This window comes from Triplophysa dalaica, chromosome 2 (assembly GCF_015846415.1).
Source record: "Triplophysa dalaica isolate WHDGS20190420 chromosome 2, ASM1584641v1, whole genome shotgun sequence".
NCBI classification, from domain to species: Eukaryota; Metazoa; Chordata; class Actinopteri; order Cypriniformes; family Nemacheilidae; genus Triplophysa; species Triplophysa dalaica.
In genome coordinates, this window is record NC_079543.1 from 26,710,002 (window position 1) to 26,726,235 (window position 16,234).

Consider the following 16,234-nt stretch of genomic DNA (forward strand, 5'->3'; position numbering starts at 1 on the left):
TTTGAAATGAGGTAAACAACCTGTCAAATTACAAGTAAAGACTGCAAATTTACAAGAAAAATGTAAAGTAATTTTATGTGGAACAACAACCCAGCTGCCAGAAATTTTCTCTTTTTTTTGGATTTTTAACAGTAAAAAAGGTGCAATTATTTAATTTGTTAATTTACAAAAAAGCAAAACATTAAATTTTTCATTTACAGTACATTTCTGGCACTCCAGCAGCCAGAAAATTTAAAGTTTTATTGAATTTATTTGTCCAGGTAACAAATGTCTACAGCGTTTATTAATCTTTATTGATGTTCATATTTTATATAACATTAGGCTTACTTAATGCACAATGATCAAACATCAGCAAACAATGAATGATATTTGTAAAACTAATGTTAACAAAGATTCTGTCAAATGAATTTCTTATTAGTTCATGATAGTAAATGCAGTTACTGATGCTAATGAATAAAACTACATTTTAAAATGATTTTCGGAAAAAACTTTATTTTTAATTTAAAGTGTATTATATTCTTTTGTAAGATAGTAGGATCAATCATTTCAGCAGAGAGTTCTCATTATTTCATAATATAAACTTCTTTCCCCACAATGAACAGTCTATAAAAACACTTTTTGACCCCGTTCAGTTTCTTGTTTACCACTGATCTCATTTTCTAATTCTGGTCTTGTGATTATTTTCATTCAGAGCTGATTTCCTGCGTGGTTAATAATGAAGACGCAGAGAGAGCAGGAGGTCCGGCTGTCACGCACCAGATCTAGTGCAGAGAACCCCAGACCCGGCCGCCCCCTCTGCTGACCCAGATAAGAGCTTTGGACTGCTGGCCGTGGAGAGAGGTGGGCTGCTGCTGCTCCGGGAGGCTTTCCCACAATCTGCTGAGTGAGCCGTGGGCAGGCTTGAGCTGTTTCTTAGATAGGGAAGAGTGTGGATGTGGGAATCTGGTTTTGAATATAAACACTCGCCTTGTGCTTAAATGTCTGTAGTTCTGTTATTACACACTTGACTCTTTTGGTTTTATTTTGATCCCAAATGTTTCTTTGGCAGATGCCAATGACGATTACAGTGCATCCAAGATGGACTAAATAACACACAGTTCCTTAACATTTAAGTCTTGATCTTTAATATTTAGGTATTGAACTGATAATTTACTTGCAAAGTTTTGACGTAAGTCGCCTTTTAAAAGACCTTGCTATGGCATCTGCTTAAAACATAAACATACCTGAATAACCGAAAGCCTTCTCTCGACGGAGATGTTAAACATACCAAAGCCTTCACATCAGAACCGACACCAGACTGGATGGCCTACCGGGAATAGCGGCGTGCTTCAAGCTCAACATCATTTGTCAACTTGTCCTCTACTCCTCTGGAGATGAATTAGCCCTGCGCTCTTTGTATTTCTCAAACGCGGCCTTCTTCAAACGCTGATCACCTATAAGCTTCCAGCGGGCACGTCTGAGCTTTGATGGAAAGTCCAGCTTACCGAGAAAGAGGGAAAACGCTCTGATCTTCGCCAGGGAGGTCCCGGCGGAGAATTAGATTTCAATCTGACAGGGAGGCGAACAACATTTACAAAAGTTTAGAATAATTTGGGTGGAAAAGCAGAGCCCGACGGACGGGCTCCTTCGAGTTATTTCCTGGTTCTCTGATAGATGTGGCTCAGAGTGGCCGATCAAAACCGAGCATGGAGATGCTTGTTGTTTCTAGACCAAATGGTATTACAAATGCAACTTTGAAACGGAAAGTTCACCCAAAAATAAAACTGGGCTGTTATTCACCTGGATGTTGTTCAAAACCTGTGTGCAACATTTTCTTCAGTGAAACACAAAAGAAGATATTTTGAGAAATGTCTCTGTGCTCTGTGCCCATACAATGGAAGTTCATGGGATCATTGTTTTTTGGTTACCAACGTTCTTCAAAATAAAAGTCATGTAGGTCTGAAATGACATGAAGGTTAATAAAGGACAAAAGATTTTTCATTATTTTATTATCGATCATCCCAACAATAACATTTCTCGGTTCTGTTGTTGTTTTAAACGTGGCTGCCACCATACTCTTATATTTCTAAAAATATTTATATCCCCACTGGTGTGAACGGAGCTTTCCTGTGAACTTTGTAATATCGACATAGTATTTACTTTGTAATCTCTGCAAAGCATTTAAAAGGTTTTCCTTTTTTGCATCAATCTTGAACTGATCAAACACAATAAATGTAATAAAATTAACATTAAACATCTGTTGAATGAGAGCGTGTGCTATATTTCGCCATGGCTCCTATTCTCAAAGGCCACAAATGAGAATGTAAAACAAATGAATTAATGAATTTATCTTATATCACAGCCATGAATCATGACTTGCTTTTAATTGAATTGGACTGGAGAGCATTTTAGCGGACAAGCATTTCTTTAAACCCCTGCGGTGAAGATGACTCATGCGTACATGAATGTTTTTATCACCGGATTGTTTCCGGCAAGACAAGAATCATAAGTTTTAAACATGCATGGGAACCTAGTAGAATATAGATGACCTCGGGTCTTCTTAACATGAACTAAAAGCCCCCTAAATCCCAGTTTGATTTTTACAGGGTCTTCAAGTATTCGGTCTTTTAATGATCCTGTGCGAGTCTGGGTCTGTTGCACCAGATTTTGCCATAAAAGTTTCCTGTTATTGTAGAAAGCAGATAGGTAGAGAAACGTTTTATGGTGACTGAATGGTTTGGTGAGGTCGAGGGATGAAGGCGACTTTAGGGGGTGGAACAGTGAAGCACTTCAAAGCTTTGATGTCGTGAGCCCCTAAATGAAGGCGACTGAAGGTCCGTGCTAATGGGAGCCCATGGGGAGATGAGAGAAACTGCAGCCGACATGACTGGAGCGAGAGAAAGAGAGAGAGAGATGTGTGTTTTTGGACAAAATGTGTTGATGTTTGATAGATGCCAAAACTCTTTTGTTGTCGTTGGAGATACATTTTGTTCTGGTCCGGTACAAAACAGAAAAAGCAGTATGTTAAGCAACATGAAAGTATTTCGCCCAACGCATTGAACAATCCCTCGACTCTGAAATAGAAGACCTACCATAAAACATCAAACAATCACCTTGGAATGTTCATTTTGGAAGACGGCACCGCATGAACCCCAAAACCCAATGTTATCAATCCTTTATTAAATAATCATAATAACAATAATCATCATCATAAAAAGCACATTTTCTGTACAAAGTGAGTGACTGGAATTCCAACCAGCGCCGTGATTCTCAAGTATTCTGAGTGGTTAAGACAGACAAGAGCTCCGAAAGCAGTTTCTTTGATTCAGGTCCAGAGCCGACGCTGGAACCGGACAGCTCCAAGGCACTTGCAAAAGTTTCAGTAGCAAGAGTCTTTAAGAAGATATGAATGGATCGAGAAAAGTCCAACGGCAGTAGAAACATCACACCAGTGCCTCCATATCATTTCTAATGACGTGTCTTAATCTGCAGGTTTGCTGTGCTTTATGTGCATTCACTTTCACGTCCAACAATGTGCGTATGAAGGTGAGGAATCCCAACAGAGCGAGTAGATTTAGGACATCTTTCTTCCTCTTTTTCAGGCTTTGGGAACCACAGGGGATCTAATGTTACCCGCATGTGATTTACAAGCTAAGCCCTGTTATAATTTAAGCCTTGTTGTGGAAACATAAAAGTGGATAAAAAGTGAATGAAATAAAGAAAGGTTGCGGTTGATGATTTAGACATTCAAGGCTGCGTGGCGGAGAACGTTTGTGTTCTTTAACGTTGCTTTAACGTTTAATCCGGTTGCTCCAAACTCTTAAGAACAGCTGGCACCTCCAATGTATCTGAAACTCAAGTGGGCCACACAAAGGATTTTAAGAAAATATACGAGAGGTTTCTGTATTTAGTGCTTTGAAAACGTAAGCTGTACAAACTCTTTAAACAATCATTTTGATGTTTAAAAAATATCACTTTGACCCCAAGAGGCAGGAGATCATTTTCGGGTGTTGGCACTGAAAATGGTATGGTTTGTAAATGAGATATCTTTCAAAGTGAACTCGAGCAAAGTACAAGTAACAATAGTCTTCTTAACACTTTTACAAGCCAATTTTCTCGTCTTTATGAGTTACAGCAATCCATAGGTTGCGCTGACAAAATCTTTCAAAATCCGTCTTAATTTCAAACAAGTGCCTATTTTCTGAACACGATCCACCAAACACGACCTAAAACTAAATCTAGTAGATTCCCTTAATCTGAATTTTCCTTACTTTATATTTTTTAAAGAGAAACACAAAATGGTTGGACCAAAGCAAAGGGACAACAAAGGATAATCGTAAAATGATGGAGCGACAACCGAACCCACGAGAGCCTTTTAAGACAACACATCACATCCTATGCCAAACATTTTACTTTTAAGAAACCTGTTTTACAAACTAGACCTCTTAGAAATCAGATATACTTTCATCTTTGTGGAATAGCAAAACATTGATATGTGTCGACATTTATTTCGAGGCGGAGCCCTGGAAAGCGTTTCAGTCTTTGTGGCACCAAACGTTCCACTTTTTTAATAATCCAGTGAAAGACGAGGTCCTCGGCGGCAGCTGTGGAGTCGAGAAGCGCGACTGCCGGGAACACCAGAAGTAGCTGTGGAGATCCCCGACGGATTTGGACATGCATTCCGAGAATACTAAGAGACGAGGCTTGTTTCTCTTTCAAAGAGTCAAATCGGGGTTTTTTGAGGTCAGGATGGGATACTAGGTATCAGGCCTCAGAGCAGCAGCGCTGTTGGTTGAGCTTGACTTTGTGCTTGATGCCGTCGTAGAGCTCAAAGTTGTAGTTCTCCAGTGTTGTGGTGGAGCGTGACGTCAGGCCGCCGTATGAGCAGGTGCAGTACAGCAGGAGACCCGCACACACGGCGCCCAGAAGAACGCCCAGAGAACTCATGACGATGATGGTTAGAAGAATGGGGTCCAGCGAGTAGAGCCACGTGCTGTCCTTGTCCATTACATGTGTCACTGGAGAATCTGATGGCGGTTCGGCTGTTCTCCAATCTGGAGACTGGAAACCTGCGGCAAGAGGAAGAGATGGTAAACAAGTATCTCCACAATAATCCTTTGGGAAAATGTACCATGGTTTTATTGTAGTAAGAGTGTAGTACCCGCAGTTTTATAGTGGATTGACTATCATTTGTATAACCATAGCTTTACTATACATATCATGGTAACTATGGTGAGATCATGGTAAAACTGTGACAACTAGTATATTTAACTACAAATAAACCAAAAAACAAGGGTTACTATCATAATCTATTTTTTTAATAGATCCCAAATTTTCCATAAGCAACTCCAGCTAATTCTAGACTAAACTGTCTTGAAAAGTTTAGTTCTTTGTTGGTATATGGTTAATGTATACAGTATGGCATTTATGTTATAGTCACAGTACTTTAATAGTGAACTTTGATGATGGTAGCACCACGGTATTCTTGAAATATCTTCAGCGTGTCCTGTAAGTACCACGGTTTGTAAACCTGGTAGCGATAATATTGAATATCGTGGTGCTGAAAATACTGCAACATGGATTTTTTTAAGGTACTTCCAAAAATATTATGGTACTACCGTGGCATGTGTACAAAAGACATGGTACAACTGTGGTACTTTGATGGTAACCCTGATAATGAATCACGGTAATACCTTGGCATTTGAATAAATACTGCGTTACTAAAAGCTATTTCGAGGTACTTACGACAATACCGTGGTACTACCGTAGAACATGAACAAAAACCACGGCAGTACAAATGTATAGATGCAATAGCAGTACTGTAATACTGTGTTCAAAATACCATGGTATTACCACCGAGCTTTTAGGCTGTGGTATTTTTGTTTTTTTCCACTCACAAAAAAGTACTACGGTACTAAAAAAATTTGACACCACCATGTTGGTAATACCCCGGTATTCTTAAAGTCTCCTTGAGATCCCCTGTAAATACCACGGTAAATATCAAAGCACTCTAGTATTACAACGCCTTTCTTCAAAATGCCAACCAATTTGTATTTGTTTTCCTTTAGCCAGCACTGAATCCTGCAGAGGAACACACATAACCATCTAACGGCCTGGTTTGAAAGCAACGGCTGACACAACTAAGCCGAAAAACTCTTTTGTGGCACCCTGTGACTCGCTGGAGGTTGCGATAGGCTTAATTAGACCGACTGCAAACCACACCAAAACTCACACCAGCTGAGCTGCTTTACACTTTGACTGATATCTGTTGCATTTTGTGAAAGCAAATTTCCCTTTCGCCCTGTTAGTCCCAACCCACGGCTCTGAGGTGACTGACAGATTGTGAGCTACGCAGAGACTTCATTATCTGTTTTCCATCTTTTTCTCATATGAGACATAAAGGAAGGCGTACGGAAGGAGTCTGACAGTCTATAAGATTTGTGTCTGGTAATTAACTCATCGTTGTCCTTCTATATTCATTTATACAAAGACGTCTTTATAAGCTCGCGGCAGGGAGGGGGGATGGAGGACTGATAACAGTGAGGGCTGAGAGTCTGAACAAACACGTATGTACACCCACACAGCGCAACATCAGCTCTGCCCAAAGAAAAATACACAGATGTGATGTGAAGGTCCACCATGTGTGCCAGGAATTGTTATAAATGTGTGCAAATCTACAATCTCAGCTTTTTCTATCTATACACGTCATGTTAACATCATTACATTAAAGAAAAACTGAAACTACAAAGCATCTCAAAGTGTGTACAGTATATTCATATGTATGGGATGTAGATGAACTGACCTGCATTTATGTGGTCCTTGTTGTTAAAGAGACGGTCGCTTCCGATGTCATGTTTTTTAACTGCAAAAAAAGATGGAGAGAACATGCTGAAACAAAGAATTCATTATGATGTAATGCAACTTTTCTGAAATGTAGACCAAAATAAAGGTCGATAAAACCTCTACATGAGATCTCAGGCTCTCATTGCATAATGAATTAAAGTCAGAAATATTACAAACATCGACAAATTCAAGCTTGCATTAAACTTTGTCTTGGATTTTAGTTAAAATGAGTTTCAAATTATTATTATTATTTTATTAAACTCAAGGAGCATAAATAGATGTACCACAACACAGACAAAAAACACACTTACAAATAAAGAGTTTATTTGCAAAAATATGTTTTATTTCCCCCAGATTTTTTTAAACGTTAAAATCATATTTTTATAGTTTTTAATTGTGTTAGTTAGCTGTATTTTTGTTTTGTTATTATTGCTTAATCAAAACAACCCAACTGCAGTTGATGCTATTTGGAAAACATGATTTTAAAAAAAATATTTGCAAATGAACTCTTCAAATACAGAAGCAAAACTATGTTTTTCGAACGAATTACATATATAAATACAAAAAGAAATACTGATTAGAAAAATAAGATTTTATTGTCACATTTTAAAAGCAGGTTTTCAAGACACAAATTCTCCGAGCAAAAATATTCTGTTCACATTCGCATTTTAAACAATGTACTAATCCAAAGATATTGAGGTATAGGCTGACCACAGTAAGAAGGTACTTTCAATAAAGCAAAGTGCATTACCATCCTCATCATCATTTTTAACGTGATTTAATTCATAGTCTTTTAAGTATCACCACCTCTTCAGCAAGCTTTGCGGTAAGATAAAGAGCCCATCATTTTAATATGGCTTTACAGAACAGCGTCACTTCGTTCCATGGTTGGTGCCTACAGCGTCTGAAAGCGGAGAGATCGATGTGAGTGGTGGACGAGAAAGCCTGACCGGATCTGAGTGATCTATTCTACAACGTGATGCCCAAAGTATCTCAGATATAATTTAGTATGGAGAGATCCAACGTTAAACTCAACCATACGATTGTTTCGCTGTATTCAGTTTTTCACAGTGTGGTGTTTGAGAGCAGAGAAGAATGGCTGTTTGGCATTAAGCCCTGGCGGGTGACGGGCGGGCGTGGGTCTCCAGAGAGCGCTTACGTTCATTAATGCGGTTTTCAGAGTCGGTGAGAGGTAAAGGGGTGGGGGTGGAACGCCTTTAGCAGCTTTAATAAATGGTATCTGGTCCATTAACTAATTAGAAAATATTAAGAGAAAGTACGTGTGATCACGGTTTAGGGAAGAACGGCGCGATAAAGTGGCTGCTTTAAAAGCACATCGTATGACAGTGCCAAAACATCTCTTACCACCATAAATAGAGTTAAAAAGAGTCTCCATCCTTCTTTTTTCTTTAACTCTAGATGACTCATATCAACATATAGCCTTCTATATATTTTATGGCTCGCAATACTTTTTCCCTAAAGCTGTTGACTGAAAACTCAGTCATCATTTACACACCCATAAGTCAATCCAAACCGACATCACACTATTATTGTATGGATAAGAATAACATGCACCTTGCTCAAAACATATTGTTGGGGGTTTCATTGAAAAACGCATTTAAGGTCTTAGGGTTTTAAGGTTTTAGGGTGAGAAAATGAGGACAGGATTAAACACTTTGGGCGAACAGTTTAAAAAAACAAGGGGTACTACAATTGCAACAAAACGTGTACTGTAGCGTTTTTGAATATGGCAGTAAAGTAATACCACATATACAATATTCACATACTGTATATGACATTACCATGATCCATGCCAAAAATACCCTGGTATTTCATGGTACAATGTCCAAAACACTATAGTAGTGATGCATATGATGTGGTATTTCCCCAAATACCATGGTAATATCACGGTCTCGTATCTAAAACACCGAGCTGCGTGTATGTGACGTCGTATTAAAAACGCGGTAAATGTCAGAAAATACCATGGTATTATTATAGTATGTTTTAATAAAAACATGTTAGTACCATGGGATCTTCCCAAAATACTATGGTATTATCATGGTACCCTGTCTAAAACATTTCCTAAAATACTATAGTACTACCAGGGCACAAATCCCAAAAACATGGCAGTACCATGGTATGTGTCTAAAATACCATGATTATATCAAGGAATCATATCTAAAACACCACAGTTGTGATGTCCTGAATGCGATTTGTCACTTTTTGAAATATCGAGGTATTGCCATGACTGCCTAGATGTACATATAACAACCGTAGTACAACAATGAACATAACTTTTCAAAATATCGCGGTATTGTCACAGCGCCCTGTCTATAACACTATTATAGGGATGTTTGTGAATACTATATTTCTACCAGGGTTATATAAAAAACATATAAGTACCATGGTGCGCGCCTAAAATACCATGGTATTATCACGGTATCCCTGTCTAAAATACTATGAAAGGGATGTTTGTGATGCGGCATTTCGTAAAATACTATAGTAATACCAGGTACATATCCAAAATACATAGTAGTACCATGAAATTATCTAAAGCAACACACTAGTGATATGTGATGTGTCACTTTTCGAAAATCACGGTATTGCCATGGTAACTTACATGCCCAAACAACAACTGTGGTGCCATGCTAAAGGTACGTTCTCAAAATACCATGCTATTACCACGGTATCCACTGTCTTTAACACTATGATAGAGATGTTTGGGACACGGTATTTCCTAAAATACTATAGTTGTCATGGTTCCACTATCATGTCATGTTTTATTCTTGTCTCAAGTGGAGCCATGGCATTGCCTGATGGTTTTGTGTGAGGAGAGATATTTTTGACCCTTGCGGTCTTCCATACTCTCCTCAAGTCGCGTCATTGCCCAACCCTCCTGTTTCATAGTTAGTGTTAATTACCTCCCCTATAAAGACTCCTCATGTTTCTTTGTCTCGTTGCTCGTGCATTGAATGTGTTTGATACCTGTTTTATGATCGTGTTCTTGTATATGTTCCTGTCGCTGTACCTGTTTTCAGACCTCGTGCCTTGTTCCTGTCTCCCTTGTCTAGTAAGTGTTAGTTTAGTGTTGGTTCCAAGTGTTTGTTTTCTTAGTTTTAGTTGAGTAAGTCAGTGTCCTTGTTCGTTGTTAAAGTTTATATTTCCCTGTATTGTTTTACCCCATCGTGGGTTTTTGTTTTGTTAGTTTTGTCAGTGTTTATGTTTAATAAATCCTGTTTACCATCTATACCGTCTGTGTCTGCCTGCACTTGGGTTCTCACGCCATGTCTCACACCGAGGTTCATGACAGAATGCACGAGCCACAACAGAACCCAGTAGGCAGCATGGACGGTACGACGTTGTCCTTGCGGTCTCGCCAGGCCCACTTGATGCTTGGATTCCGCCAGGGGAATTATGGTGACCAGGAGTTCGCCAGGGCATTCTCGGCGGTGGCGGAGGTGACCGAGTTTGGTGAGGCGGAGTTGAAGACGATCTTCAACTGCTGCCTCACCCGGCGCCTCACACCGTCAGAGAAGAGGCTGCTGGCTCCCTTGGGGTTTGCGGACATGGTCAGGTACGTGGCCAACCGTAGCGATCCCGGGGGTGAGGTTCCACATGGGACTTTCACCCCACGGTCGAGCGCTGCGGAGGGTATCGTCCTGGCCGCCGCTGCCCTTGGGGAGTCAGTACCCTCTGGCTCGAGCTCCACGGTCGCCAGCCCTTCTGGTGGAGTCCAAGATGAGTGGGTGGCTAGAGACTCGAGGACGACGTCGCGGGAGTCCTCCTTCCCGGTACTCCCTCGGTTCCCCACTGGCCCGGCTGAGTCAGCCGTGGTCCAGACTGACCGTAGTGGGAGGAGAAGGCCACGTGGAGGACGTCCCAGGCCGAAATTGCTGTCCTGTCGCCCAGTTCAGCAACCGGCAACAGTTCCGGGTTCCCCGAGTCCTGTGGTCCCGAGTCCGGTGGTGTCAAACCCCAAATATTTTTTGGGGGGGCGCTGTGGGAAGGTGACGGTCCGTCCGGCACCGAGCCCGGCCCAGCAGCCGCCGGAGGTCGCTGCCCAGCCGCCGTCAGAGAGCGCTGCCCAGCCGCCGTCAGAGAGCTCTGCCCAGCCGCCGTCAGAGAGCGCTGCCCAGCCGCCGTCAGAGAGCGCTGCCCAGCCGCCGTCAGAGAGCGCTGCCCAGCCGCCGTCAGAGAGCGCTGCCCAGCCGCCGTCAGAGAGCGCTGCCCAGCCGCCGTCAGAGAGCGCTGCCCAGCCGCCGTCAGAGAGCGCTGCCCAGCCGCCGTCAGAGAGCGCTGCCCAGCCGCCGTCAGAGAGCGCTGCCCAGCCGCCGTCAAGTCCGGCTGCCCAGCCGCCGTCAAGTCCGGCTGCCCAGCCGCCGTCAAGTCCGGCTGCCCAGCCGCCGTCAAGTCCGGCTGCCCTGCCGCCGTCAAGTCCGGCTGCCCAGCCGCCGTCAAGTCCGGCTGCCCAGCCGCCGTCAAGTCCGGCTGCCCAGCCGCCGTCAAGTCCGGCTGCCCAGCCGCCGTCAAGTCCGGCTGCCCAGCCGCCGTCAAGTCCGGCTGCCCAGCCGCCGTCAAGTCCGGCTGCCCAGCCGCCGTCAAGTCCGGCTGCCCAGCCGCCGTCAAGTCCGGCTGCCCAGCCGATCTTCCAACCCTGGTCCAGCCCGGCATTCCAGCCGTGGTCCAGCCCTACAGTCCTGCAGGGGACTAGGACAGTTCCCCCCAGGACTACTCCTGTCAAGCCTCCTGGGGCTCCGCGCCCTGGCGCGTCCCCAAGGGCTGGAACTTCCCCACCCAGCCCTCCCCCTTCCGGACTACCCATGTTTTCTTGTCTGCCCCCACCCCCCCTCCCTTGTTTGTTATTTTTATTATCCCACCCCAACCCATGCATTATCTTGTCGTGTTTGCCTCTTGTCATGTTTGCCTTGTCTGTCTGGTTTTTGTCCTTGTCTAAGTTAGTCTTGTCTTGTTAGTTACCCCTTGGTGAACACCTGGAGGTGTTCATTAAAGGGGGGGCTTATGTCATGGTTCCACTATCATGTCATGTTTTATTCTTGTCTCAAGTGGAGCCATGGCATTGCCTGATGGTTTTGTGTGAGGAGAGATATTTTTGACCCTTGCGGTCTTCCATACTCTCCTCAAGTCGCGTCATTGCCCAACCCTCCTGTTTCATAGTTAGTGTTAATTACCTCCCCTATAAAGACTCCTCATGTTTCTTTGTCTCGTTGCTCGTGCATTGAATGTGTTTGATACCTGTTTTATGATCGTGTTCTTGTATATGTTCCTGTCGCTGTACCTGTTTTCAGACCTCGTGCCTTGTTCCTGTCTCCCTTGTCTAGTAAGTGTTAGTTTAGTGTTGGTTCCAAGTGTTTGTTTTCTTAGTTTTAGTTGAGTAAGTCAGTGTCCTTGTTCGTTGTTAAAGTTTATATTTCCCTGTATTGTTTTACCCCATCGTGGGTTTTTGTTTTGTTAGTTTTGTCAGTGTTTATGTTTAATAAATCCTGTTTACCATCTATACCGTCTGTGTCTGCCTGCACTTGGGTTCTCACGCCATGTCTCACACCGAGGTTCATGACAATAGTACTACCAGGGTACATATAAAAAACATGGTGGTACCATGGTATGTGTCTAAAATACCACGGTTTTATAAAGGTATCATATCTGAAAACACCTGTGTATCACTTTTCAAAAGATCATGGTATTGCCATGGTAGCCTATATGTCCAAACAACAGTGGTTATCCTATGGTACGGTGTCTAAAACATTATGGTAGTTATATGGTACTCCCAAAAGAACTTAAGAGATTACAATGTTATTGACAGTACCACGGTATTTGGCACAGGCATGGTTTTCGGACTGGTCCGGAGACCACAATATTCTTTGTGATATATTTTAAATACCATGGTATATGAATATCTGCATATCAAACTCATATAGTACTGCCATGTAAACCCATCAGAGCACCATTGTACTGCCACATTTTTGTTTCAATACTTCCCTTGTCCTTATCCAGAACTGATAATTATCTATTAAACTGAATTGATAGCTCAATTCAATATATGAATCCACACAGCTGTCAAAAAGCATATGGTCGCCTTGGACGCAGATCGAAATCGCTACCATGTGTGTATATCTGCACAAAGTTCACACCCACGCCGGTGCTCAGTGCTTCCTCATCCCACAGACACAGAGAAAAGACACAGCTGTCTTTGTTTTACACCCTTAACACCAGCAAGCGTTTGCTCATCATAACACACGCTGACGCAGATTAAGGCATTTTTTGGACAAAATTAATACGACTGAGTAAAGGACAGAGAGACTTAAACACCCTATAACCCCCACACCCATAATTTTCTTTTATCTCAAAGTGGTGCCAGTATTGTCAACAAATTTGACATGAATCCCACCACACTGTTTAAAGTCAACATGATGTGTAAGTAATGTGATGGATTTTATATTATCTATGAGAATTTAATGGAAGTAAAACCCGCCGCCTTCAAGGGCCAGTTCCTCCCAAAATAAAAATAAGATCACTGTTTATTCACCCTCATGTCATTCAAAACCTGAATATGAATCGTTCTTTGGTGGAACACAAGAGATTTTTCCAGAAATGTCTCTGTGGATTTGTGTCGATACAATCAATGGAGGCCAATCTAGTTTATTCACCAACATTCTTCAAAATACCTTCTTTTGTGTTCCACAGAAGAAAGTAAGCCACACAGGTTTGACATGATGATGAATTGACGATGATAGAAATTTGATCTTTGGGTGAACTATCGCTTTAAACAAGGGTTATATGCCCATTTGACGTTTGGTTAACATCCTTGGTTAACCGCGGTGACATCGTTTTAAAAAAACATGCCCTTGCAAACCGTGCACAATAAGTCCAGAAACATAAGTAGCCATTTGGCAATGTTGATATTAAGACGATGTTCATTGTGTTAACATGGCTCGGACATTGCAACGTCATTTGTTCATATCTGAATAGATGGACTTTCCATCGATCAGACTTAAGAACTCAAGCTGTTAACATGCATAAATCTGTCTTACCTTTTAGACAGCCCTTACCCTCTCATTTTTTAAAAATCATGCTTGCATTGTATCAAAAAGTGCTAAGACGTCCTCAAAGCACATTCTAAGTATTGAAGCCCCCTCGTATGCTTTAAGCATAAAATCTTTCAGCAGACATCTGTTCCTGTGTTCTGCTAGAATTAGGTAAAGAGGTATTCATAATAAATCTCTAGGACACTCATTGTGTCAGACAGCATATTCAATACAGCTCATGACCCGCTTCTGATCCGTATCGATTTAACATCAGAACAGAACATTGGATCAAAGTCAGTCCTGGATCTGTGATTAAGGTCATTGGCAAAAGATCCGTTTGGCGTCCATCATAAGTTTGGATTCAGATCTGCTCCGAAAGGTTCTTCCAGACAGCCAATAAGTAGGAGCTGGCTAGATCTCGTGGTAAACAGGCTGAGCACAACACTAAGACCGGGATCAGTGACCCAAACAGTCCCAGCAAGAAAGCCAACAAAAAAGAAAACCAGAAAACGAAAATAGAACCATTGGCCTCATTTCGCCCTCTCTTGGATACGTCCGACACGGCATCCAATGGTACAGGAAGATACCATAACCATGTGGGAGAAATCGCATTCTCAAAGAAATCCAACTCTTCAGGTCTCAAAGTTTTGAATAGACTTCTAGTCAAACGTCCGCCCGGCCCTCTCACCAGTAAGAATTTCCATCGCCCTTCTCAACCCATACAGTCAACTTGGGCGTTGTTCTGTGCATGCCACCGTTTGGATAATGTGCATTGTGTGGGCTGTAGTAGGCCATTGTGGGTTGATTCCTCCTGGCCGTGAGGCGGCGACAACAGATGGCCATGAGAACGACAATGACCAGGAACAAGATGGCGCCTCCACCTGCCATTACGTAATACCAGTTGGGCAAAGTGGGTAGAACAGACAGCGTGTCTACTGTCGGCTCGCTCTTGCCAGGTAGGGCTCCCCCTGGTGGAGAGATATACAAACTTGTGATAATACACTACGGTACTCCTAGGGTAAAATGCAAGCACACTAATGCCGTGAAAATGCATGATGCTCCATGCTTGAAACTGAAAACATCCCCGAAATGTTTCACTGTTCGAAATCGCAATTAAAAATGTATTAAAGAACATGAGTCCACAATCTGTTGGGTTGAAAAGCAGTATGTACAGTGAAACAATGGGCGTGAGTACAGTGCTGTTATGTAACGTGCTTTCAGATAGACACCTGCGTCAGAGTCCAAGCATGTCACGTGTTAAGACTGCCCATGCTCAAGTCCTGAAGAGTGAAAATGCTAAAATGGTCCATTGGTTGACATGCTAGATTTTGGTAGAAGCGGCTCTCCAGGACTCCTCAAAGGGCAGTCGGCTAAATTTCGAGTAGTGTTTTTTCTCAACGATGTTATGTTGTAGGGATACAAAGGGGCTGCATTCAAAACAAGAGGTTGTATTGCCAAGCAGAGGCACATGCATTCTGTTTCCGCAGTTTTGGTTCTTGCAAAATGCTAACAAACATTCAAATCCTGTAGGATTGTGTAACGATGCAACGATGCGATCACAACCTCACGATAAACATCACAATTCAACACATTGCAATGAATCCCAACCTCAGTCAAGAAACAGCAACTTTGAAACAATAAAGGTTTCACACCAACCACCACAATCTGAAGCCGCACAATGCCAAACCAGTATTCAAATTTGCAAAGCTTGGGCCACACTGAAAACAAACACAACACCACCTGACTGCAGAAGCCCACCAAAATAGTAACAAATATTACGATCACACAAGCAGCAGAAGCAGTAGTTCCTGTCAGCTCGGCTTTGTCTGTCTCAGGGATTAGTAAGCACCGTGTGAGGAGATAACTCTTGAGAAAAGAATGACAGAAAATGTGCTTCTCCTGGGACTCCGGCGTGACACAGCCTGAGTCTCTAATGCAATCCTGCCATCTGAGAAGAAGCCGGCACAGGCAGACATCTTGTTATGCTATATTCAGCCACCAAACATGACTGAGACCATCATTAGTGAGTCTGTCTGTCTGTTATTTACACTCATCTCTTAGAGGAAAGTGGAGGCGCTGTTTTGCAGATGCTAATGTGCCTGTGGCTTGTTTGGATATTCTTGTCAATGCATGTTTAAAAAATATATATTTTATGGAGACCTTACAACCAAAATCAGATCAGGTGTGGGACATGTCTCAGAGGACAAGTTGACATCTACAGCAGGCTATACCTCCACATACACTGACTTATATTCCAGTGTTCCAACACCTTTAACTCGATGCCTTTCCATGACTGAAAAGCTGAAAAGGATTTGGAAATCATTTTTGGACATACAGTAGGATAGGCCAAAAATAGACTGATTGGCCAC

The 16,234-nt window shown here is 42.3% G+C and overlaps 1 protein-coding gene across 2 annotated transcripts in view; it reads right to left on the minus strand.

Moving 5' to 3' along the window:
* Window positions 1–3,142: 3,142 nt before the first annotated feature.
* The window catches only part of nrp2a (neuropilin 2a), a 67,542-nt gene continuing 54,450 nt past the window's right edge, over window positions 3,143–16,234 (minus strand). For both annotated transcript variants that reach the window (XM_056763429.1, XM_056763437.1), the window contains exons 16-17: window positions 6,782–6,841; window positions 3,143–5,048 (exon numbers count right to left, since the gene is read on the minus strand). In XM_056763429.1, coding sequence (XP_056619407.1) covers window positions 4,744–5,048; window positions 6,782–6,841 — 365 coding nt within the window. In that variant the 3' untranslated portion in view covers window positions 3,143–4,743. The remainder of the gene's footprint in view (window positions 5,049–6,781; window positions 6,842–16,234) is intronic.